At 38.4% G+C, this 26,955-nt stretch overlaps 1 protein-coding gene and 1 long non-coding RNA gene across 4 annotated transcripts in view; one reads left to right on the top strand and one right to left on the bottom strand.

Moving 5' to 3' along the window:
* The window catches only part of neurl1aa (neuralized E3 ubiquitin protein ligase 1Aa), a 50,635-nt gene extending 28,622 nt beyond the window's left edge, over positions 1–22,013 (top strand). For all 3 annotated transcript variants that reach the window (XM_043246654.1, XM_043246671.1, XM_043246663.1), the window contains 5 exons: positions 2,657–2,898; positions 4,395–4,716; positions 15,912–16,607; positions 20,679–20,828; positions 20,914–22,013. In XM_043246654.1, the coding sequence (XP_043102589.1) occupies positions 2,657–2,898; positions 4,395–4,716; positions 15,912–16,607; positions 20,679–20,828; positions 20,914–21,155 (1,652 nt within the window). In that variant the 3' untranslated portion in view covers positions 21,156–22,013. The remainder of the gene's footprint in view (positions 1–2,656; positions 2,899–4,394; positions 4,717–15,911; positions 16,608–20,678; positions 20,829–20,913) is intronic.
* Positions 20,214–20,781, bottom strand: LOC122350314. Its single transcript, XR_006251594.1, has 2 exons — positions 20,652–20,781; positions 20,214–20,302 (listed from the first exon to the last, which is right to left on the bottom strand). It is a non-coding gene; the product is annotated as an uncharacterized LOC122350314 (long non-coding RNA).
* Positions 22,014–26,955: the final 4,942 nt, after the last annotated feature.

Below are 26,955 nucleotides of genomic sequence, written 5' to 3'. Positions count from 1 at the left end.
AGAATGTGGTTACCATAGAAATAGCAGCATTATGATGTGTTTGGTAGCCCAGGGTGGAATCTGCTTTTTGCATGTTAGGAGACCGTTTATGTCACTGGCTTCTATTACTTAAAATGTGTGTGTATATGTCTCTGCATGTCCTGTTACATTTTATGACTAGGTCTGTCTTATATAATAAAATTTAGACAAAAGGAAGTTACTGAAGTCAGTTAGAATTGCTGTTTGCATTTTACTGGGAACAAATGTGAGGTGGGACTTGATTTTATCCACCAGGAAATGATTTCATCATAAAAAGTGGGTTTTATATTGAAGAACGGAGCTGGACTTAATATGAGTTTGCTAAATCAATACCCCGAGAACATTATTAAGAAAGACGATAGGGTTATTTTTGATTTTGAAATTAAATTATAATTGAAATATTATGAATCATTTGCAGTAAGACCAGAAACAACATTAAGAAGGTCAATTTAGATTTCATGTTGATTTTAATTAAATTATGATTTAATTATTTTGAATAATGCATCTACCTTGTTTTGAATGAACATTTAACATTGTTTACGCCATAACTTCCTCCTCAAACCCAGTTTAGACACAAAACGCCATTTACCGAAAAAAAAACCCCAAACATTTGGCAGATTAAACCGATCTGGGATCATCTTTCTCTCTCCAGACACACTGAGGTAAAGCACAGACACTGAACTCAGATCAGCAGAAAACGGAACGCTCTCACCATGGCAGCGTTGCTAAGGAACATGAGCTGCTACTTAACCTCCATTTTCTGTCTGACAGCTGCAGCTCTTGTGTTTGCTAATGCATTCATTTCAGTGTGCTCAGACTATGAGTGTTACACACAATGTCCGTCGGCTAACGGACCTGCCCACACACACACGCACACACACACACACTTACAGACACATGTATTCAACTTACAAGGCTTAAAAGACAGCAAAGGCAAACTAATGTTTTATATATTTTGTCATATGATGGTTTTTATATTATATTATATGAAACATCTAGTCTTCGTTCTCTTCTCTTGTGACATGTAGCCTAATCTGCATTGCTCAGGAAACATGTCATTGCCCACTATCAGCTTCTACAAGGGAGCCACAATAGCTGAGAGGACTGGTGTCATCACTGAATGCTCCTCCAACTGTGCCATTACAGACCTGTGAGGGTGTGTTATCTTATTAAAGGAGCCCCTTGCCAACTGGGTGAATGTTGGACATGAATGAATGCAGAGAGCATAGCCATAGAGTTGAAACTGCTCATGGATGACATTGTCCCAGCTGAACCAAAACTAAATTACTGTGCCTTTAAAAGAGATATTTACCTTCTGTTAGATCAAAAGGGCAGAAATCATCACTCTGGCTATATACACGCATTACAGTATGTCCGCTCTTAATGTTACTATGTGTGCTCTAGGGTTGGGGCGAAATATTGGTTGTCAACCGGAAGAGATTTTGGACTATAGAGAGATTTTGTTTACACATTCACATGCCGTTGCTATGCTACGTGGTCACAAAAACGTATTGCTTGCATGTGATTTTAAGCATTGCGGTTGATAATAAGTGAGATACCAAAGATGAGATACCTCATAGTTTGCAGGTGTATTAAATGTTATTTTTGCCCGTATTTTCAAGTATCCTTGTCAACACAGTGATTTATGCCTTGTGAAAGCAAACAGCTGGGAAAGAAAACATACGATCCGGTCGGCTCTTAAAGTGACAGCAGTCTAAGCTTACGTGATTGATAAATAGCATGACAGTAAGATAGATAGTAGAATCAGAAAGACATATATAGATCATATATACGATCGATAAAAAGAGTAAATTATGGAATCTCAACTATGGAGGCAATTCAGATCTATGGACACAATTTGGTATAGCGTGACAGAGTGACAGTTTTATAGATTGTATGAAAGAAGATAGATTAAAATGACTGACTGCATTTTCAGTTATAACATGTAGAGAGATGGGTGCATTAGGGTGGAAAGCTCTATTGTTTTGGCACGTGGGTGTATAATTAAAAAACATTCACATCTTTTGTTGGGCTGTGTCATGTAAATCATTCCTGTTGCATATGTGCGCTGTAAAATGTAAGGCTCAGATTAGCATGAAAGCGCACCTCTTTTCAGGCGTGGAGCTTCGCACACACAAAACCTTGTGGGCTTGTAAGTGAGAGAAAAGACTGTTATGAATTAATACATTGACAATCAGTCAACACAATTTTCCATTACGTGACTACAAGCAAAGACAAATCTGCAGTGCAACATACTGTATGATTCATAAACACATCGCAATAAAACGCTGAAGCATTTTATGCTTCAGTACAGTTCAGTACAGCCTGTTGGGAAAAGCGAATTAGATTTATCTACAAAGCTAAAAATCACTTTGTCCAATGAAAATGCTGTACACAAATGCTGCGTGAAATGGGGTCAGACAAATCTCACCATGCAAGGGCTGATGCTGTTTTATGCGGTTCATTGATTTGAAAGTAAAGGCCAGGCTTAGTCATACCAAGCTAAGGTTTTAAACACGATTATAGCACAGAGAAGACTTATTTTCACACCATTATGTATTTTTAGATTCATTAAAATGATCAGCTGAACTTTTGGCGGATCATGTTTTATAAATCAGTCTTTCTTTCTCTCTCCTAGACTCTCTGGGTGGACCGTTCCCTTCAACAGCTCACCGATGCCACCACAAACCCAAACGCTGTTTACCCTTGCATCCGTGCGGAGGTGTCCCCGTGAGCCCCCTTCTCTTCCACCCCAACGCTAAAGGCTCTCAGATCGTCATGGATCTAGCACAAAGGAGCGTCAAAAGGCAGGCCAGCTTCTGCAACGCCATCACTTTCAGCAACCGGCCCATTGCTCTTTATGAGCAAGTACGCTTAAAGGTAGGAACAAGGAAAGGAGTAGATGAATCTAGGGCATGTTGAATATTTGGGAAGAGTGGGATAATAGGGGGGATGGTGAGTCGGGGAATACTCAAGTGGACGATAAACACAGGCGGATATGAATACCTCTGAAGGTCTGCTACAGCAAAGACGACGTTGTGTTACAAATATTCATCTGTCTTGTCATAGACTAGGATGTGCGTAAAAAACCCAAGTACACTTTAGGCTGAGGAAAATGGGTTTTCGCCTTCTCTGTCCTTCTTAGTTTGTTCCTGTTGCTATATATTAAAAACATAATCATAAAGAAGTTGCGCAAGGTCAAAATAAAATCCAATTCAAAATAAATGCTCTTATGGCGTACGATCTAGCCCGACCAGTTATTCAACCAGCACTAACAGATCGCTTTGTTTTTATACTCACTCGTTAGTCAAGTCTTAACCCTGATGTTCTCAGCAGCGCAGAGCCGCTGTGATATAAGTCATTGTGTTCTTGAAATGTTTGTAGTGCTCATTCCTGGAGTTACTGTAAATCAAATAAAACAGAGCTTCTCTACTCCAAACACACCACACGGCTACCTCATACATCCCCCTCAATTGTCCTCTACGCTCAACCATTTATGACCATCACACAACATGCCCCTTGTTTGGCCTTCAGCACTGCTACAATAGGAAAGACAAGTCCAATTTTGATAGAATTAAGTTGAAGCGAATCACAAGGTTTTATAGAAATGAAGTGGAAACTTGCTTCAGCCCACAGGAAAGAAAAGCACAAAAGAAATGCAAATTAAAATCCCAGTTGTTTGCCCAAAACAGAAATGAGATTAAAATGAATGCGGATGAAGAATTATGTGTTTGGTAAACAAAAAAAGTTCTGTCATGACATCTCTCAGAGAGCTTTAGTGTTGTAAAATATATGGCAGCGGTCATGTTTTTAGTTTTTGCTCAATAGATCCGCCATGCTGCTGCTGCTGCTGCACATGTATGAAATAACGTCCATACGAAACATACATGAAATCACCCCGTAGCACATCTAAACAAGTGGAGCTGGGGCAGGTGGAGGGTTTCTGAAGCACGCACTGAAACTGCTACAGCAAGCACTAGTCAAGTACTTAAATGCTGAGCAGCAACCTCATTGGCTGCTAATGTGAAAGAAACCAGTCAGGTGTGCCATGCAAATAATTTGATTATATCATATTGAGTTTAAACCTGTCAGCCTGCATCATCTAGAGATTCATGACAGAACTTTGCATTTACAAAAAATAGTTATCTCGTTGCTAGTGGCCATTAAAAAGTAACTTCTAATACATGTCCCATATTTTATACACCGTATTACAACAAGAAATCAAAACCATACTTTTTAAACAGTTTTCTATCTTATAAACCCCAAAAAGGTGCATATTAATATTTCTTAGAGTAAACATTCTATGCTATTTAATGGCCCATAAAGATCACTGTCTAATGTTGTAATGATAACAGAGACATTTTTCCTATATTTAGATAACTAAAAAGCAGTGCTGCTGGAGTGGTGCTCTCCGCCTGGGCTTTACTTCTAAGGACCCATCTAGAATCAATCCCGACAGCCTGCCCAAATACGCCTGCCCTGACCTGGTATCCCAGAACGGCTTCTGGGCCAAGGCCCTACCAGAAGAGTTTGCAAACGAAGGAAACCTCATTTCCTTCTGGGTGGATAAGAAGGGGAGAGTATTTTACCGCATCAACGACTCCAGCCCCATGCTGTTCTTCAGTGGCGTTCGGACCACAGAGCCACTGTGGGCTCTCATCGATGTCTACGGTCTGACCAGAGGAGTGCAACTGCTGGGTGAGAAAAATAACTGTCTGCATACAGCAGTTAAGCCAGTTCGTGCCAAGTCGAAATGTTCTGCTCTAACGCACTATAAAAATGAATGGCTGAAGTAGTGTTTTTACCTCTAGCTTTGTTTTTAAATTGGAAGAACTCAGTTTGCAGCATAAATGATCATTTACATAGAATTTTAACAGTTTACCTAACAGTCAGTTTTACTGAAACATTTTTCAAGGAATGGTGAAAATTAGACACTGTTTTATGCAATTAGGTGCCTAAAAATTGTTTGCACAACAGTTTTAGCTAACATTTGTACAGTGTTTTTTTCAATTCAATTAAGCAAAATAGGCTACTCTTAAACTTCAAAAGAACCAGAGAACTGGATCAATCCGAGTTTTGAACAATTTATTCAGACCAATTTCGTGAACTAGATTGCATTTCCCCCAATTAGGTAACGTGCGAGTCATTATTAACTTATCTTAAAAACTTTATTTTTACTGTTTATGTAAGCGTATGATCAAGAATAGCTCTTGCTCCAAACACACAGTAAATCAGAGAGCTTAAACTTGAAGGCAGTGGTCTAGATGTATCGCTGTATATAATCACAGTCAACATTGTCATGAGCAGAACATACCATACTCCATGCTTTGATGTACCGCCGAGTGTACGAGTGTTTGTGCATGGAAGGGGGGGTTTGGCAGTAAGAGGCGACACATTCACATCTCACACGCATACATGCAGGAGGCTTTAATGCTGTCATCCCCCAGGGTTAATTATAGAACCAGGTCACATACACCAGAGATAGCTCCATTTATCCTAATTGAGCTCTGTGGCAATTGACGGCAGCCTCTCTGTCTGCTATCTGTCCACTGTGTGGGATGTGTCTCGTTACGTGTGTGAGTAACTTTATCTGTACCTTTGCTTCACGAAGGACAGCATTGACATGCGCTGCTGAACCTAAGTTCTTCGATGGCCTACTGCCATGCAGAAACCAAAGAACGTGTGTGTGTGTGAGTGTGAGACCTGTGCAGTATCTCGCTGCCTATCGTGGCAGTATGCACAATTTTTTGCGACATAAACATTGAACAAACATTAAAACGCAAACTAGTCATCCGTGTGAGCGCGTGTGTGTGTGTGTGAGCTCTTTTCACCTCCCAGCAGTATGTCACATTTTCTCTTCCCAGAAGGGTTTGTAAGTGTGCATAGAGCCTGCAGAGAAAGATCAAAGGAGCTCTTCCTGTATTTCCATCAAACGTTGCTCCTGGAGTGCTGATGCCAGAACTGAAACAATCACATTTGAGTCTCAATTTCCTGTGGGCTGACATGAAATGCCTTTATTTACAGGACGTGGGAAGGAACTTGTTAGTGACAGTAGGCAAAGCCTGAGGAATCAAGAGCTGACCCTGTATAGTATTTACTTTATTAATACACCGCGTCGGTCTTGTTGTAAACTATTCATGTTACGAATGAATTATTGAATGGATACATTAATAAATAAAGATTTAGTTCTTTGCTTTAGGTTGCTTAATTTCTAAATAATTTAATCTATTCTGGCTAATGTTAATGTAATTAACGAATGAAGAAATTGTTGACAAATAAGAAAAAAAGCATTGACATTGGGATATATTGCGATGTTCTTGAGTGTGAACTTGACATTCAGACACCACGTCCCAGTTAAAAGTGGCTTCCAGCAGTGTTTCGAGAGGGGGTAGGCCTACACAATCCAACGCAGATTCAAAATCGGGTCTAGAACGCCCACTTTTCTCGAAGGATGGAAATCCCAATGGATAAAAGTCCCGACCTACATATTTCTCATTGAATATAATTTCTCACTCAGAAATGTAGCATTAGAGAAGAAAAACAGGTTGCGAATGCATGTTAATCTTAAAGAAATGCTTTCCTGTTTTTCTAAATTCATGCGCTAGATAAATACAGCTTTGATTGGGGATGGAAAAACTGGTCTAAATTGGTGGAACCATTTGTAAACCATTAACAGAATGAGGTTTGAGATGAATTTGAACGTTCTATGGCCCGTTTGTACAGATGCCATAAAATTTCCTTTGTAATTCTAGGCGTTCTTATCTTGTGAAACGGTGCTTTGAGTGCCTGGGGCTTAAATACACGATGAAATTTTCTCATGCACCTGTGAGCCTGAAACACACACACACGCATACAAATGATTACACTGTACACAATAACAAACGCACACACCCACACTAACGACACAGCTTTCACTAACGATTGAGATCATTTCAGGTACCAGCATAACATGCTTATTATGCTGGTGTGTATGAGAATGCATTGCTGAAACGTTGATGCTACGGTTGCCAGAGATGCATTTCAGGATAGTCTTCAAGTTGACATTTAATTAATCCACCATAACTCATAAACAGTCAAGAGTGGGTGATTGATAGCGCTATGATTAATTTATGATTTAGCATAGTCTTGAGAAATAGTTCAAATACAGTTAGTTTGGAGAACACACACAGACTGTAAACATGATGTTTCAACAATTTTACACATTAATTTGTAAATAAAACATCATAATAAATTATATATATATATATATATATATATATATATATATATATATATATATATATATATATATATAAATATTTGGGGATGATTATTTGTGTAACCAGCAATAACAGGGGTCTAGGGAAACATATTTAATAACCTTATTTTTGCAATTCCATTTTGTGACACTAGCAGTGCAGAAATTACATGTTTCACCTTTGACAGAAGGCTCTTGCAGTCATTTTAAAATAAGCAGTGACACTGACACACTGTCTCCTGGCTTCTGAATGGTGTTAAAATTCTCTCCATCACTAATAAAACTCTGACAGGGAAAAATATAGCCATGAGCAGTAAATCAGCCTCCTCCATGTAAATACTCATTCCTTCCTTAGAGGCAACCATTCACTCACTCTGATCTCCTGTCTGTCCAACTTCCCTTTCTCCTGTGATATCCGCTCCTCAACACTCTTTATCGCTCCTGCAGCTAGGAGGTGATACCACCACAATCCTGCGGGCTTCTTTCTAGTATGTGATTAGAGTCTTGCTGGACCTTGAACCTTGCTAGCGTGGAGTCGTTTTCAGGGTTCTAGAATATATTGATGAAATGAAATCGTCCCTTGAGGCATTTGGAAATGCAGTGGGGCTGGAATGTTGTTTAATAAATAACCTTGCCCTCAGTAACCCTCTTCTGAAATACTGATCAGGCTAAATGCAGCAAACGCCAATCGACAAACGTATTAAGCACCAATTTATAAAAAATATAATATAATGGCACAATTTCAGAATTTGCATCCTTTTTGAAATTTAGCTGACAAAAACAGTCGTTGACATAGTTTACTTTAATCCGTTTGGCTCATCTTTTTTTATTTTGCAAGAGGATCATCACTGGTTATGGTATATAACCTCCAGTGTGTACAATGTGTGGGTTTGATATACTATACTGCATAAACTGGAAATCCTGCTGGATGATGGTGGGCTAGCACAAAGTATCGTTTGTAGTATTACATACAGTAGAGTATTACATAGAAGTGACTAACAAGACTAAAGTCAGTAGAACTCATAGCAGACTAAATCTGGTACTGAATATATACAATGAATATTTTACAGACTACATACTTCATCCTGTGTGTCAGCCATCTTTATCTCATGACTCAAACAGATAGACTTAATGGCTCGTGTTGGGGGTGCCATGGTACATTTCATGCCTCTATTGTTTAACTTAAAGCCTTTGTGCTTCCAGTGTCCAAGTAATCTAGTGAAAGAAAACACTCTCTATATGCACATCCAGAGCAGCTCCTAATGGGATTTCAAATAGCTTGTCAAACATCTGGACTATGTAGCTAGAGCGTAGCATCTGGCTTCTCTACCATTACTGTACAACTGGGCCCTTGTGGTGCTGAATGCAATTTGGCTACAAGAAAAGTAAATTACAGCCTAAATGGAATTCTATGAATGCATTTCTGTTTAGATTTACAAATAGGTGTGTATGCATCATGTTTATAAGTTTTGATTTAATATTGAAACCAGAAAAAATAGAAAGCTGCACTACATTTCCTTTCATGTTCCGGGGTAGAGAGTAGATAAACAGGGCTTTCTTCTGCTTTGATTTGATTTTTGGACATTTGTATCAATGTAACTTTAGTATCACAGCAATATCTATTGTTTTGTCGTATTAAATAGGCTCAGTGTTCAATATCATAAAAAGAATGAAAGCAACTTACATGGACCACTTCTTTAAAAGAAACATGCAGATTATACAGATTTTCTTGATTTATTTGATTGACAGGCAAGTTTGACTTGGCTACAGTGGGCCATTCCAGGCTAATAAACCTAATTGAAAGTCCCCCGCTGAAAGAATAATCCTCCAAAAATAATATCTTAAATATGGACTATTTAACCAATTCAACCAGAAAGAGTGAATTAGTGAGACTGATGGGTTGTTTCTGTGCTAGCTCACATAATGGGTATTAACAGTAGTAATTGCATTTGTTTGGCTGGCCAACTGCTTTGGGGTGGAACAAATTAAAGAAATTAGAACAACAGATGTTGTACCATTTGGCTATTTGAAAGTATTTCATGCTTTGAGTACAAAGAAGGGGAAAAAATGTAAAGAAACGCTTGTCAAGAGGTCAGGTTCTGCTTTTAAGAGCTCGAACCATCACAGGAAGTTCTGGGAAGAGTGCTCAAGGTGGCGGGAAAGCGTAGCGTGACCCATCCCAAAACAGAACACCTTCCTTTTCCTGCTGTTAAGTGTCCTTGTATCCCTTCTCCAAACTTAGAACTCCCCTTTTCCTTCATTTTGCTCATGCCAAGGCCTCTGGACATCCAAACATGGACAGTGCTGCTGAGATAAGGTGTGGCTGTCTTATATATAGGCAGAGCTCTTCAGGGCCTCTTTGAGGGAGTTATGGGCAAACATCAGTTTATAGACTGCTAGATAAACATCCACATATTTAGGACTACACAGACCTTCTCGTGTTTCCTGGGTCAGAGTCACAGTGCAAAATTTCAGTATGTCTCCAATCTGCTGGGTTAAATTAAATGGGTGGTACAAATGAAAAAAGCCTCAGACTGTGCATGTTGTTACGGAAAACAAGTGAACATTACAGCATGGAAGATAATGACATAATGGGTTTATAATCAACAGCTTGGTATTTTTACTTTTTGTGGTTTGAAGTAGTTAGTGTGATTTCTTAAGATCCAGAAAACAGGATCATTTATTATCAAGTATCAGAATTAGCTTCACCAATGGAATTGTGGACTATAAAAGTAAATAGGTCAAATTGGATTGCGTGTTGACTTCATCCGTGACATGAGGCAAGGAAACCATGGTTGGTCTGACTAACATTTGGATATGATCCACACAGAGGGTCTTTTGCGGCTTTCTGAGTGTACTTGGCTGTGTACGTGTGTGTGTTTCAGAGAGAGAAAGTGAGAAATGACCTCAGTGAAGGAGGTTTGTGACCCAGAGATCATTTGTCAATGGGTCCACGTGTTGCCTGTGTGGCCATTATTTCAAACAAAGAAACCCAACAGCCAAGCATGGCATATAGCCAACAGGCTTACTAAAACCTCTCCTGTCTCCCCCTACTGTTTCCCTCAAAGGCACACAAACACACACTTACATGTACCATATGCATCAGCATCACACTGCCCTGCGGGCCCCACGATCTCTTCCATTTTTTTTCTTCACATTGAATGTCTAACAAACTGGGATCTTGAGCATTGTAAGAAAGAACTAAAACTTTCCTTTCATTAAAATGGGAAAATGGTACAGGCAAAAAATCGACAGTTACTTGTATAGTAAAAGATAAGACAGCAAAAAAGGAAATGAAAAATCAAAAAGAACAACCTTGTACAGTGCCTCAAAGTAAAACAAAAGCAAAGAACGTGCACTTCCATTTTTGGGCATTTCATTCCCATCCAGGCTCTTTCTGACTGAACCAAGAGCCGCTTTTGTTTATCAGAAACCTCATCTGCTTATTTTCCGTTGCCTTTTGTGTTTAGCCCAACAGGTGCTGGAGCCTGGTGCTAAATTAAAAAAAAAAAGGACAATCAAAATGGGTGTTTGCTTTTGGTCAGTGCAGCTGCGTCCCATCACTAAAGTGAGGCATTAATACGCAAGCCTGGATTCATGTCTTCTTTTTTATAGAGATTTATACTTTCAAAGAGATTAGAATCTGGTCTCAGCCAGTCACATTGCAGAGTAGCCGGGGCTTGTGTGAAAGCTGCCAATAAGACAAAGGAAATGTGAGGATTGGCAGCGAAGCAGGTGCAGGGTAATTAGAGGGGCAGCAGCTGCCACCGGTCACAGACATCTTGGCACGAACACTCTCGTCTTTGCCCCTCCCTTGGTTTTTCCCATCGCCTTTACTTTAAGCTTTCCACTCCAAGCGTGCAGTTAATGTCCGTGCTCCCTCAGAGTCTACTGAGTCCAGTGAGTCCTCTGAGTAATTAGCACTCACTTGTTCTCCAAAATGGAGAATATCAAACAGAAACTCTAAGCAAACCTTCAGGCGTTGTAACACCTTTTTTGAAGAGTCTGTTGACGAATGTTCAAAGCAGACAGATTTAAGTCAGCTTGATCAGACGTCCTGTCATGACTGACAAAGACAATTTGTGTCTCGGCTTCATAAAAACAGCATTGACCACTAGGCTCAGGAACTTATCTTCTAATATTCTGTGCTATGTGTTTCTGCAAGCTGATGTTATATATTAATTGTCTGTTCACAAAAGTTAAATAAATACATTTTTAAAAATGGAAAAAAAACTATACTAAAACTAAATTGGTCTCAAAAAATATGTGACGCTAATGTACAAAAGCATCCGTTTTCAAATATCCCTGCACATTAATATTGTTTTGGAGCCATTACATAATATTGTGTAAGTAATTGGGCGTAATTTATGCTTTATTAATTAAAAATCTGTGAATTTGTGTGGAAAGTTTTACTGCCACTAGTGTTTATTTCTTTTAGAAACTGCAGTGATATGTACTTCCTGGCACGTATTGTGTCCGCACCAAGGTGCATTTATACCATGAGACCAGGTAGACTAAAACATATTTTCATGAATCCATTTTATAGCCATTTTTAGACTAATCTAATTAGACAAATTGAAAATAAAACACAAACTACAAACTATAAAAAACCCTGTGTGAATGTCATCTTTGATGACATTTAAGAGAACCGAAAAGGGTTTGACTTTATTTATTCATTCAGACAGTATTCAAACAACTAGCTATTGTATGAGTGGAACAATTCAAGTCATATATTTTAGTAAATATGATTATCCATACCAAACAATGGCTGTGTAAATGTAGACGTCGCTGTAGAACTGATCACATCAATGTATTTCTGTCTGAAAGTGTCTACTTTACACATCTGAGGTGTTATTTCCACGGTTATCAGACAGAATTCAGATCCCGCTGTACTATGATCCCATTAAGATTGAGAAAAAACAATATAGGAGCGTGATAAGATAGGGATGCGAAAACGAGAGAGAGACAGCAATGGAAAACATAGGAATAGATTGATAACATCCATCCAAAAGCATCCAGTATATGTTTTGTGCACGTTTTTCTATCTCATCTCTTGTCAACCATTCGTTTCGCTGTCCACTTCCTTTTTTCTGTAATGTGATTTATCCAGAGAGAAGCATCATGTCTGTTCAAACTAGATTCTAGGCTTGCGTCAGTGCCTTCAGGTCTAGGGCAGTGTGGGACACTGAAGCCTGGATTTATCCTATTTACAGCATGGCTTTACTCTAATGAGCCTGATCTAAGAGACACAGTCCAGCCAGACGTCCTGTGGTGATGTCATTACCTGCTTCTCTGGCCAATCCAACTGGGCTGGTTCAGCTGTGTGTGTCCATTTTAACTGTGTCAGTACATCCAAAATGAGAAATGCTGTCATCATTTACCCACCCTCATGTTGATCCCAAACACTACGAAAGATGTTTTGTTCAATGTCCATGCTGGTCCTGGATCTCAACAGTTCATATTTTGGATGTCTCACTCATCTGATACAGCAATTTCAGATCTTTAAGTGATCAGCTGATCAATTGAATGGGATGTGTTTCATTAAAGAGACTCCAGGATCGGGATTGGGAACCACTTTAAAGCTAGCCATTAATAATGGATAAACAATGGATAAGCTGGTTGTGGATTGAAAAAAGGCACCCTAAAAGCCTTTCTCAGTCAGCATCATCAATTCCGTTTTGTGGCAAGTCTGAATATATGCAATTAACAGTACAATTTGGAAGCTACTGTATGGCTAAAGGCAAAGAACTTGACAGCGCTGCATCAAATTATTTTGTTAAATGATTAAAAAAACAGTGTGGACATTTTTCAGAACCCATCTCTTTGGAAGTAAATAGGTTGATTTGGATCAACATAAATAAAAGCAAAAACTTTTGTAATTGGGTGAGTTATTCTTTTTAAATTCTCAGAGGGTACCAGTAGGATATTTGTTTTAAAATTTGCAACTTGAATTTGCATGATGAGTATGATGCTGCTTTAATTATGTCTTCATTATCTCCGGTGACTTTTTTTCTTCTTGCCCATAAATGACTGTAACAGGTTTAAATTTATCTCCATCTCGCCTTTAATAATTTTGTAGTTGTATAGAGTTAGTGCCCTTGGGCCATCCCCACGCTCTGCTTAGAAGTGTTTAATATTTCGCTAATTAGCACAGACTACCACAGAAGACACTTTGAAGCACTTAGAAATTGTTTTTAATGGATCAATAAGGAAAATTAAGTCCTTTTGTTGGGACACTGATCTGCAGTTTAGAGCACCTCATGCAGCAGACAGATGTTTTTGTACTGTATGCAAATCAATGACTATGTAATTATATTCATTTATTTATTATATCGAGATCTGAAAGTCATAAGTCTGAGTGCTGACAAATGGAAGATGTATATATTCAATATACAAACTGCAACACCGCAATCACAAGTAGGAGGAGCGGAAAATGAAGAGGATATTCTTTACAAAAAGAACTTCTGAGTTAAAATTAATCTAATAGCTAACATGAAAAGGTGATTTACATTACTTTTAGAGTATATATTTCTACATATACGAATACATTAACATTTCATATTTAGTTATATTAGATAATTACGTCAATTAATAAACACTGTAAAAACAGTTAATGATATAAAGCATAAAGTTAACATAACTGCAAAGCATTACCAATGGAAATCCGTGGTATCTGTTGTGAGATATATATATATATATATATATATATATATATATATATATATATATATATATATATATATATATATATATATGCATACAAGTTCAAAGTTGCACAAATAAAGGTTAAGAAAGTTTTAGCAACATTACTTAAACATAATAGTCCGTATTTCACTTAAACTTTTTTTTAATTTACTTACCCTAGCTGTATTATGCAAGTATTTCAATGCTTCAGTGATACATGTAATTCTAATCCCTTATTGACTCTTTTTCTGAAGGGTAGAAAGAAAAACAGTTGTGTCACAGATATTGCTTCATTCTGTTTGCTCAGTAGCTTTGCGTATTATTAGGGAATAAGTCATTTGCTGACCTGTTCGTCTTGTATTTTAAGGATTAATCTCTAAGCAAACCATCTTGCATCCTTCATCCTGATTAAAAGAGTTAAGTCCTTATAGAACTAAATATAGAGAGTTAGAGAACTGCTTTTTCTCTTTCACTGTTGTTTGCTGAACCACTCACACATACTGTAATGGGTCTAAGAGGGTTTATCTGAGAAGAGAGCTAATCAACAGTCTCTGCGGGTCATTGTTGATATATAGAGACAGACACAGGAAGAGAAAGAGAGACAGAAAAAGAGAGAGGTGCTCTGGAGGTAAAGCCTCTCACTTTCCTTTTATCTCCATCTATCATACTTCTTGACCTCCACCTCCTTTTTTATCTTCTGGTCATTTCCTTCTGTGTGTAACCATCTCTTTCTCTCGTTCAAACCAGCACTGCTGTGAGGATGCTAAACAAATATTGCACAGGGCCGATATCAAAAAAAAAAAAAAATCATACAATCTCCAAACCTCTTATCAGGAGGCCTGGACCTAAATATGTATGTGTGTGTATATATATGTATATGTGTATATGTATATCTATGTATATGTGAAATATTTTTTATGGTTAAAAAACTGTTCCTATACACATGGATATGAATGTGTGTACAAAATTTTACTTTTTAATAAAAATTATATATATATGCATATATATTTATGATGCAGATGTATAGGTTAAATATAGCATCCATTTTACAGGGGAGGCTAAATAATCTCCTCCCTCTCGTTAAAAAAATATCAAAGGTGTGGCTCTTAGGAGGAAAAGCTAATTTTAACAAGCTAATTAGCAGCGGCAGGCTGCTTTTAGTGCTAATATTTTTGTCTGGGGTCTGACAGTCTTCGAATGCACAGATGAGGTCTAAATACAGGGCACACTCCAGCGGGGCTATCAGTTACAAAAGGGGGAATGACAGCCTTCAGCTTGTTTGAGTGCTGAGCTATGATAAACTAAGCCTACCTCTAAACTACTGTAATACACTATTTTAAGCTACTAGGAGTGGGGAAATAAATTTAGTGTACGCAAAACACTTCGCTAGCACAGCATTTCATTCATATTTTGGACTATTTTTGGCAGACGGGCGAGGAGCAGTGGGTATGTTGTGCTTATAGTACTATGCTAGCCTACTATTACATTACTATAAAGTTCTATTCCTGGCGGCCAATGAGTATCTGGTATAAATGGTAAAGAATGTAAAGAGACACTCCCTGGACGCCATTTTGGAAACAACTATAGTGCTCATGTAAAATAGCAATATGTTAAATGTATGCTAGCTGTCTTGAACTCACTTTGAACTCTGATTATAGAGTGAGTGAGAGCTAGCCACTTAGGACAAGCACATGACCAACTTAATTAAACAAGCTAAGGACCAACAAAGGACCAGCACAAACTAGTTGCCATGCTTTAAAACATATGCTGGTTTACTCAACAGAGAACCATCGAAAACAGATGAGCCAGGGCCCAGTAGTGTGGCATAATTGGAGATAGATATTTAAATCTCTGGGGCTGATTAACCACCCAACAGTTGTCGAAATCTAGGATCAATAAAATCATACTGTGTAATACAAAATGCTAATCTGACAATTGATAGCTAACTATGTATCCGACCTCTGTCCCACAGACAGTGAAGTGGTCCCTCCAGACCTTCTCCGCCCACGATCCTTCACCACAGTGCGTGGATCCACCTCATTACGACGTGAAGCAGACACCTCCCGCCTGTCCGTCAGTCTTTGTGATCTTAACCTGCAACAAGATGATGCCAGACTTCGGCTCCCACCCGCCCCCGTCGCCTGTCCCATTCCTCAAAATTCCATGAACTCCCAGCAGTCATCACTGCTTCCTCACACCTTGGAATGTGACCTACGATTCCACCAGCTCCGAGGTGCCCACATCAAAACCCTTAATGAACAGACGGTGGCCCGATCTGAACACAACCGTGAAGAACGCACGCTGGTCTTCACAGATCGCCCACTACGAATTGGCGAAACTATCTTCATCAAAGTCATTAAGTCCAGCCCTGCTCGATCTGGGTCTCTCTCATATGGTGTGACGTCATGTGATCCAGCAGTGCTTCGCCCTAGCGACCTCCCTTACAATCCTGAGGCGCTGGTGGACCGTAAGGAATTCTGGGCAGTGTGCAGGGTGCCCACTGCTTTGCAGAGTGGCGATATCCTGGGTTTCCTGGTCACACAGGAAGGGGAAGTCATTCTCAGTCATAACGGCAACAATGTGGGGATGCAGGTGTGTGTGGACAACTCACGACCTCTCTGGATGTTCTTTGGACTGCATGGTGCTGTGACGCAGCTAAGGATTCTAGGTAAGCATACCAAATCTGTAGTTCTGTGTTACAGTATCTCAATGTGTTAGTCTGACGTAAAAAAAAACCTTTGGGTGTTTTCACACCAACAGTTTAGATCAAAATAGGGAATGGTTCACATTTAAAATTGGTCATCTGAAACTTGTCATAAAGGACCACTAGTGAAATAGGGTATCCAACTAGAGAGTCGGTGTAGGAATTTGGTTGCACTAGAACTGTGTTGCATTCAGCTTGTTCAAGGGTGTAACGTGGGTAAATAAAGGAGGGACGTGTCATGTCATTTACATTTCCCACACTTCCTGCTGCCAGAAGGTGCCATTATGAGTATACAGTAAGTTGTTATTGGCCTTTACATGTGTTCAGTCCAGGACTGACTTTGGACCAGATTGGACATTGCGTCTTTTGAGTTACAACTAGTGTTGTCACAAGTACCGATTTCAGTACCAGTTGGTACTAAAATTTTAAAAGCCTGTATGTCCCGGAAACATTAAACAACGCTGACTGGCCATTGTGTTTACATGCTCAACATATATGAATGTGATTGGTTACTATGATCATCACTTCAGACTCTTCACCAAACGCTCAACATTAATATGTTGGAGGGAGTGCATTACATTGTAAAACATGCAATTTCCAGAACTCTTATGAAACTCATTCTGAAACCTACTTTTTTGCCTCTTTTTTTGATACATGTGCAAAGTTTAATGAGTTTTGGAGCATGTTTAGACCCCTTTAAAAAAATATTATTTCAGAGGAGGAGAAGACGATATACCTCCTAAGAACTTTACAAAACCGATTCTGTTGCTTTTGTTGGTATCAACAAGATTCATTTCAAGACATTGTTTATTTGATTTTAATCACTTGAATTTTGTTGATACCAAAAATACAAGCAGACTCCAGTAACCTTTCAGAACACCAGACAGTGCTCCAGGTCTCACCCACGCACCTGCAACTGATGCACTCTCAATAAAGTTTGAACTCTATGAAGTACGTGCACACAAAAACATACACAGCTAAAAACAGGAAGTATAACAGGAGTTTGTGTGGGTGGTCTCTGACCTCTGTTAGCTTTGTATGCACTCTCCAAGATGTCTGTGTCACTGGAAGTACATTCCCCTCCCTCCACCGACGCACTCACCCCATCTCATTAGCATGCGGTGAAGGAAAGGAAATGAGAAAGTGAAGAGGAGAGTGGGCGATTCACACTTCATTTGAGAACATTCATTTGAGAACATGTCTCTCGTTTACATCTCTTCTCTCTATTTCTCATTCCTATTTCCCCTCTTAGCATAATGTTTTTGTTCTTTCAAGATTCAAGGTTCAAAACGTCATTGTAATAACAATTTACTTGTTAGAAAATGGTCTCATTGTGCTCATTCAACAGTAACGGGAGAGGGAATATAATATAAAGACTTGAAATATGAGGAAACCTGAAAGAAATACCAGAGCTTATAAGACTGAAAAAGAAACAAGTTTTACGTAAGCTTAGGCTTTAAGTTTTGGCTTTAGGTAAATGATGATAATTAATATAACAGTATTAATCAACATATTATTACTAATCTGTAATATAACTTGCGAAAAAAGATCCATGAATCCATGATTGATGACATGATTGATCTAGAGAATCCAGTATTACAGGGAGCTGTGTAATAAAGACAGCCACCCCGAAAGAATCACAATTCAGAATGGAAATAAATCCAAGGAAGAAGACTGAATCGCAATTCATTATGCAAATATTGATTGTTGGTGTGCATATAGTAACTGTCAGTTATATTTTATTGCCCTGCAACCACTTTAATTAAATTTAGTTGTAATAAATGAAATGCACAAACACATGCATGTAATAGACCCAATACAAACACTTTCTTGACTCTCGCCATTCCAAGTTTATCTGCAATTTATTGCAGGTGTCTGCTAGCTACAGTAAAGGCCCATTCACACCATGCCAGATAACGATAATGATAACTGTATTTGCGTCCACCATCAAACAATATAGTATGTTCATTATAAGCTGAAGTGCATCTGCCACTTTAAATTCTCAAGCATGTGATAGCAGGATTGATTCTGATCATTTAATGCAAGGTAGCTTTTTAGAACTATATCTTTATCGTTATTGTGCTTGGTGTGAATGGGGATTAATGCATTATTGAATGCATGTTTTTCCATGACATAAGTAGAGCTAACAGTGATGTAACAGAGACTATACGATTGGTGTAAAGTCAGTCTGTACATATAAAATATACTAGTTTTAAAATCAGTGCAATGTTCACCTGTTTAATTAATGTTAATATTTTAAAATGAATAAGTGTGACATTTACTTACAGTATACACTAAATGCAATGGACTGCCCCTAGTAGCCACCAGTAATTTCAGTTTGAGACCCCTAAGGTATGACATATGTGGAGACATGCATCTCACACCTTTACTTAATCATAAACATAAATATTTGACAGATGCGCAATGTGACTGTTTATACCATGCAAGCTGGTGTAGTCAGTATCCTTTTGGTATTCAAAATACAGAAAAGTCTTTCTGCAATGTTTGCACATAGTGCTCATTTTACACATGACAAAAGGCTTTACGGAGGCATGACTTTCTCTAATAGGTTTTTTTGAAGTCTCTCCCTCTACGGGTGGAGGTTAGAGAGACTCAGCTGTTCATGTGTCCCTGTTAATCTAGTAGAGATGCTCTTGAAGAGTCCTGGCCCTTGTGATCCAGGGCCAGTTGCTGAGGCCTAGAGAAGGGGATTTATGAAATGTCTATGTGTGGAATGACAGGAAGGTGGAATGGCATGTCAGACTCACAAAGGATCACGCTCAATGGACCCCACCTCATATATAACCCCTCACCCTGTCTTCATCTTAATAAAGGATCATGCTGTAGGACTAGCATACTGTATGCAAACATGTGAGCAAAGAACACACACGTGTAAATCAAACCACTGACGGACCTAAAACAAGACCTTGGGGAATCCCACTGAGTCCCAACTAATATAGTCAAAGACCTCATCTAGAGTAAATGCATACTACACACACATATACACTAACCTCAGAGGATAATGTATTCATGGGTTTTAGGTCAGGTTAGTTTCAATTCAGCCAATTCTCCCTCTCATTTACACAGACGTGTATTAGAAGATCCAGTAAACTGGAAATGAGGTCAGTTCAATTTAATTCAGTCTCAGCTCTACAGACTTCATAAAAAAGCCCAGAAATCTTGCCATGGCCCTTGTTAAGGTTGGAAATTGTAAGAAAATGAATGAATCTACTTCAGATTTAAATTTCAATTACTGACTTCCCTAATGATTCCATTAACAATTCTATCAAAACTTGAACAGGCCCCACCCCTCCAATAATTGATCATATACACCACATTTAATCATGCATTGTAACAAAAAAATCTAAATTAAAGTACTATTTAGTTCAAAGCTGACAATATATTTCGGTTGCTATATGAGCAACCAATCAGTAGGTTGAATTTATTTGCAGTTCAGTGAATAAGTGTTCCTAATGGTGATCTCTCACTGAGAGAATTTTATTTCTGTTTTAGTCAGGCTGTATAGATTATGTCTGCTGTTAAAATGCTTGTATGTGCAAGGTAGCTTACCCATTTGGTTGCTTGAATGTCAGATCTGTTAGCAATTTCATGCCATCGTGGTCTTTAAAGGTGTCAGATTCAGATTCCATCTTAAGCTTCTGCAGCCAGAACAATGTACTGAAATTAGTAAAATCACCTCCATAAAATCACATCCATAACATCCAATCACCTCCATAACATTCGCAAATGCAGCACATGTGCCATTATACATTATGCTTTATTATACATATAGTTCTGTGAAGTGAGTGACAATAACAGCTTCAGATATAGGCGATATATTTAAATATAAATATCTTGGATTTAGCACAGGTCCACATGTCGAACGTTGAATTATAATGTTTCACTGAAATTTTTGTGCCAGTACAATCATAATGAACAGCTTAATCATGTTAACCAACTACATATAGTTATGTTACATTTTGAACTGAACCACATAAAAAATCTCACCTGTTAATATACTATGTGCATTTTCAGGCTCCACTTTCTTGGGTGATGCTCGTGACCCATCCAGCCCCGGCTCGCCCTCTGCCTCCCCCCTCTCGCCCTCAGGCCTGTGCGGTGGAAGTCCAGAGCCCAGTCTCAACGAACGTGGCTGTTCTGCTGCCTTCTGCAGCTCCACTGAAGGTCTGTATGTTCAGATATACTGTTTTTAATATCTGTTCCGATTATGAATGAGCAAATGGTAATAATTGTTTTTTTCCTATCGCAGGAACAACACCCAACTCGCCCATCAGTCTCCCCAAATCTCCCACTTTCCCATCTGCGTCAGGCTCGTGGCAGGACGAGTGTTCTATCTGCTATGAAAACACAGTGGATACGGTCATCTACGCCTGCGGACACATGTGTCTTTGCTACACCTGCGGCCTCCGCCTCAAAAAAATGGCCAACGCTAGCTGTCCTATCTGTAGGAGGGCTATCAAAGACATTATAAAGACCTACCGGAGCACTTAGGGGGGCCCTTTCACCCCCCGCACCCAAGTCTCATAAGGGCCATTAAGGATCTCTAATAGATCTCTGTTTCAAGAGAGGGTTGGTGTCACAGTTCAGGGACTCGCTCTGGCACTGCATGGGTCTGCTTTCCCATGGCGATGACTTTTGAACCCTTGAACCTTCAAGGCTCAGGCATCCATTCACAAAGGTCTTTTGTATTTCATGCTCAAGTCTCTGTTGCTATAGTAACCAGTGATGTTGCTGCTTTTTTTAGAAGCATCTGGCTTTTCAACTGATATAAGACAGTATCTCATCGAATTCAGGACATTTCAGGTGACGCAGGAGATATTTAAGGTTGCACATCTCCCATTTCATCTACCTTCTCCGTGAGCCATAATAGACTCTCATTCATAGCTTAGCTGTGTATCCTTTAAAGCTGGAATCATATTCAATAGGGGGTGTTACGGTCTATTATTTTTTCCTTCTGCTGTCCTATCTAGACAGACCAGCTAAGGCACTTTCACCATTGAAATTCATACAAAAACGTCTCAGTGTTTCACAATTTTTGTCTGTGCTGGGCTGAGACAGAGGCGGAAAGACTTATATAAAAGGTACAGCGCTTTTCATACCTCACCATTTCATGCTAGTTGTGTAACCGACAGCTTGCCCGCATTACATGCTATAAAGTGAGTCGATCTGGAGATCTTTGTGCATTGATGACTATTTGATCTTGTTTTGTAATGTAATATGAAGCTTTGGTAGGTAGCAGGTGAAGTCAGCTAATGAACGCTATAATTTAGCTTTTGCGTGCAACAAGTAGGACATTGTGGTGGAATTAAAGAGATATAATTTGTTAAAACAATAAACAGGAATGATTAACCAGTGAGTCATGCGGCAGATAGACATATATTCAGTTATATAAACGACTCATTTAAAGAACATTAATATCGGATATCTCGACTGATCCAATGGCGCTGGGAAATGTGATCGCCATAGAGAAGTGCGGTTAAATAGAGCACCTCATCTCACGACCCTAAAACATGTTGGCCCAATCAAACTTGATTTAGTGTGAACTTGTTCGCTACTAAACACGCACACTCTTGGTTTTCTGCAAAAGCAATTGCAATGTTGCCATGGAGAGCAAAATCTAGGAAGAAGGAAAACAGCCTTGAGGCATTAACCAATGAAAGAGTCATTTGTGGTTAGAGGATATTTGATTTGCCCAGTTAATCCATATTTCTCCCAGCCTCCCACTGCCAGCGCTTTCTGTAGGCCAAAAATGGTGTGTATGGGGATAATAGCGAGCACAGGCCACTGATGAAATAGCAAATTGATTAAAATGGAATATGTTTGGGGAAACAGGCTGGCTCAGTCATCCTGCTGGCGTAGAGAAAGAAAAAAACGGGGTCAAAAAGATGATCGGTTTCTTTTCTGACTCAACCCCCAAAGCCAAATTCGTGTTGAAAGTAGCATTTGACAGCAGATTTCTATTTTGAAGCATTACAACTGCGTCTAAACAGCTTCTCCAGGCAATTTACAGACAATTAAGATATAGAACGGCCTGCTGCTGTATCATTGACCACTGGAAGATGAACTACATCCCTTATCACACTGAGAGATCGATAAAGTTAATATAGTTTTTTTTATTGTAGAGATGGATGAATGTCACAAAAATCGTTCATATTTCACCTCAAAAATCAAAAGAAATAAATAGCAATTTGCATTTAGTTTTTTAAGACAATGAAATATTTAACATCTGCATTTACGTTATTTACAATTAAGCAAATATTCCCTCTTAATAAAAAAAATAATAATAATAATAAAAACGTCCATTGCTGTGCGCACTAATAACACAAAATAATAGTAATGGTACATAGTTAAAATAGTTTTTATTGTTTGTATTATAGTATGTATAGCCTTTAATTTAAGCAGATACAATCATGACAATCTATAATAAAAATCACCAAAAAATGTAAAGCAAAATAATTATTTTGTGTGGGAAATATGCTTAATTGTGCGTTTGCGTGTGTGCGTGTTTTTCATTGTCTTTATAATCTTGATAAAACTGACGTGACCGTGTCTTACTCATCATAACGCGACGGCTCATTTGTATCCGGGTCAGCAGGAGCAGGTTTGATTTTTGGTTCTAGGTCCCCTATAAACTTCACTTGAATATCCCATAAAATCCACGATCAACATTTTTTTTAGAAATCCAGATCACATTTTTCTATTTCTAGCAAATAAGCAAAAGAGGACACTACGATGTGCATTTGTGTGCGTGTGGACGTTAAAGCAGCTCATGAGTAATATCAGTGAACTACAATGGACTGCGGGCTAATATTGTTCATAACTAGCCAGTTAGCCTGTTTAAAGCAATCGTGCTGACTGGCGCTTAAATTCATGCTGCTATTAGTATTAGCCAGCTCTCCTTCAGGCAATGCTAACACCGTGTCGAGAAAATGTCCTGTCAGTCAGACGGGATATTTCGTTCAGAGTTTTACTCTATTGTTTGAAGTGGTGATTCACTTTTGAATGTTAATTTATGTTAATTAGAAGAACCTACTTGCATAGCTGTATCTGAGGTGTTGCTATAGCGCTTTGTTTTTATGATTATTATTATTTTTCCTCTTTTTTGAATTATTGGACCGAAATTATGATTGTATAGTATGTCAGTCCTCTGTGGTTTATACGAAAGTGTATTTCTTGAATTTTGTGCTGGTTTTCTTGTACCCAACAAGCTGTGAGCAGTACACCAATCAGGGGCTTCGCAGTAAACAATCAATCATAACCAACTTTTTGTTGGGAGCAAGATGAACTGAAGATTATGTACACTCCCTCCTTTGATATCAGGTGTTTTATGATTTCATTGGCAGCGTATTTTCTTCTGAGGCGCCTATTTATGGTGAAATTTTACTGAACTGAACTTGCTAAAAGTTCTGAAAATGTTCCGAATGCCCAATATTTCAGTTTATTTTAAAGATTTTTTGAAAGACTTTTTTTAAAAACAGCAAATTGACGTTTTTCCATCAAACTAATTTTGCACTTTTTAATAATAATAATAATTTCTGTCACTTTAAAATAATCAATATCCCCCACCCGATGTTTTTTATTTTTCACCCCAGTTTTGTACTTTATGTCTTTTGCACAATTTAGGGTGTAATATAAGGGCAAATTTTGTGGGTTTTTTTGTCATTTTATAAAATTTGATTGTAATTTGTTTTGAAAAATTGTACCAGTTTTTGACATCATCTTTCTGTTGATATTTGGACAAAATGAAATGAATCCTGTTTGAATAAGTGTACTGATCTTACCCCACATCTCTATCATTTAAATGTTTGTAATGAAATCAGTATAGAATGGGATTATTTATTTGACATTCTCGCTTTCACCCTGTTTTTTTAAAGGACCTTCAGAGGACATACAGTCCTTTACCGATGCGCCACAGTTGGATTCGCATTTGATTGTTGTCGACCCTGTAATGTACTTTATTTATGTACCGTGTGTAGAGTACGATGTGTTTGAATCTGAAGCGTGTTGCAGATTCTGTGGTAAATGTTATTTACCTTATTTAGCTTTCCCGTTTTGGAATTATTTTTAATCAAAGCTCTAGATATAACAAAAACAGCCATATTAGCACAACGGCCAATACTTTTGTTTGCTTCAGGAGAAAAAAAAAGAAAAAGTTTGATGTTTTGTGACAAATGGGATCAGGGATATTGCATAAATGATCACCCCAACCTTAAATAATTTCAATTTCAATGTTGATAAAATTAGAATATTTTTTCAATGATGATAAAAACAGAAGCTTTTTTTATCTTATTATATACGCGTTTTAAAAAAAATGATTGGAATTGCTTTTCTTTATCCTAGTATTTGTTGTTTTCAGTGTGTTTCGTTCACTCATTACCCCATTGGTGAACAGTGGGACCAAACTACATTGAATCAAAAAGATATGATTCCTCTTTCCCAGGGTTCATTCAAGGGCTGTGTTAATTGAATCATTGATTCATAGAGTCCATGAGGTCAGTAGTGAACTAGTCACGATAGATGCCTCGGCTTATTGCGGCATTCAGTTTTTGACTCAAACCCACGTTCAGATTTGTTTTCTTCTTAAAAGTCTGTGATCAGTTTATGAAGCTTTGTTTTGTCTGAGTCAAAGATGACTGTCAATAAACTTTGCAGATGCGTTTCAGCAAGCGGTGTGTTTTTTCCTTTGCCTTCTCTGTTAAAATGTTCATATTTAGGGGACAATTGTACCTCAAGCGCCTTTCATTTTACACGACGTTTCATCCGAAACACAATACGCCGCGATTTTAAAATAGTGACCTATCACCTATACTGATCTATACTCACCGCATCTGACCAAGAATCGATTCGAAATTAAGTCTGAAAATATACGGCATGAACCGTGATGGCAGCCTGACCCTGAATCAAACATTCGAGATGGATTAACGGGAGCACTTGACATGCCTGAGATCAGAGGTGTGCAGATGAAGGATGAAAGGTGTCTTTGATGCTGTGCTCTGGAGCTGAGAGGAGGAGGATGAAGAAGATCTCCCCTCATAGTTAAGGGTTTCTGAGACCAACCAGGGTGACAACCCACTGCGAACACACTATTTCCATCTAGATTTTAGTCATGTTGGTTCAAGCCTGTTTAAGGCTGCCCCCTAGTGGACAAATTATTGTCTCCTGCTCTACTCTTTCTAATCAACTTCATATCCCTCATATGTCATCGTCCACAAATACTTAGAAATGCTTGCGTGACGTCGTTCTTTACATATTAAAAATCTATGGTTCGGCACAATGTGTAGAAACCGACATGCGCGCTTGACAAACGGGCTACTTATCCCTTTTTAAAAGAATAAATCGGTTGAATCACCTTTTACTCACCGTCGAGTCGGTGGTTTTCAGGATATCTGAAATCACACAGTGATGTTGTGCAGTTAGTAGTTAGAGTAACGTTAAACGAGTCGTGACAGACTGAAGATATTCAAATATGGCGCGTCGAGAACAGTCACGTGAAGGGCGCGAACCAATGGGGTTAAAGTGGTGCGGAAACTGCCTACACGAAACTGAATATCTAATATTAATAAATTAATTTGCCTTTAGGTCTACACTGGTGCGTTTGGCAGACACTATACCGCATTCAATGAACACTTTATTCTTGCTTTCCCGACAAAACGACCCTTCCATAAAGTGCACGTGATCATTTCTACGCCAAAACACAAAACCCAATTAGCATTTTAGCACGTGCAATTCCGGCTTTAATTCAGTTTATGAATAGATTTTTGGATAAATGACGGACATAAGAACTTCAGTATCTTCATTTTTATTTTATTCTAAAAAATAAAGAGCAGTAACATAGGATACCTTTTGTTTTAAAAATATGACTACAGAGGTTTCAGGTACATGAATCATCATCAAACCAAACCGGAAAACGTATCTAGTCTCCGGTCCAGTTTATTTGTGCGCTCTCGCAAACTACTCTAGCTTAAACTTTGATGGAAGATGTTTTTGAAAGGAAAACTAAAAGAGTTGCTGAAGGCGCAAGAGAGGTTAAAGTCATGTAAACATGGATTCATTTATAGCCCATGTTTAGCTTTTTATTTCTGTCGTTTGTACAAGCTTCAAAATTAGTAGTTATGTTCATGACAGTCAAAACTTCTTTTATTAGTCATTACGTTTGTTTTCTGCATCCAAAAGCGAAAAAAAGTTATGTTCGCATGCTAGCCTTTATGCTAGTAGAGCACTGCCACATGACCTTATCACTTATATGAATGCTTATCTTAGAAATTAATATTTTTAAATGTTTTTGATTAAA

Source organism: Puntigrus tetrazona, chromosome 1, assembly GCF_018831695.1.
Source record: "Puntigrus tetrazona isolate hp1 chromosome 1, ASM1883169v1, whole genome shotgun sequence".
NCBI classification, from domain to species: domain Eukaryota; kingdom Metazoa; phylum Chordata; class Actinopteri; order Cypriniformes; family Cyprinidae; genus Puntigrus; species Puntigrus tetrazona.
Note: the sequence above shows the minus strand (reverse complement) of the source record. Positions and strands in the feature narration are given on the sequence as shown.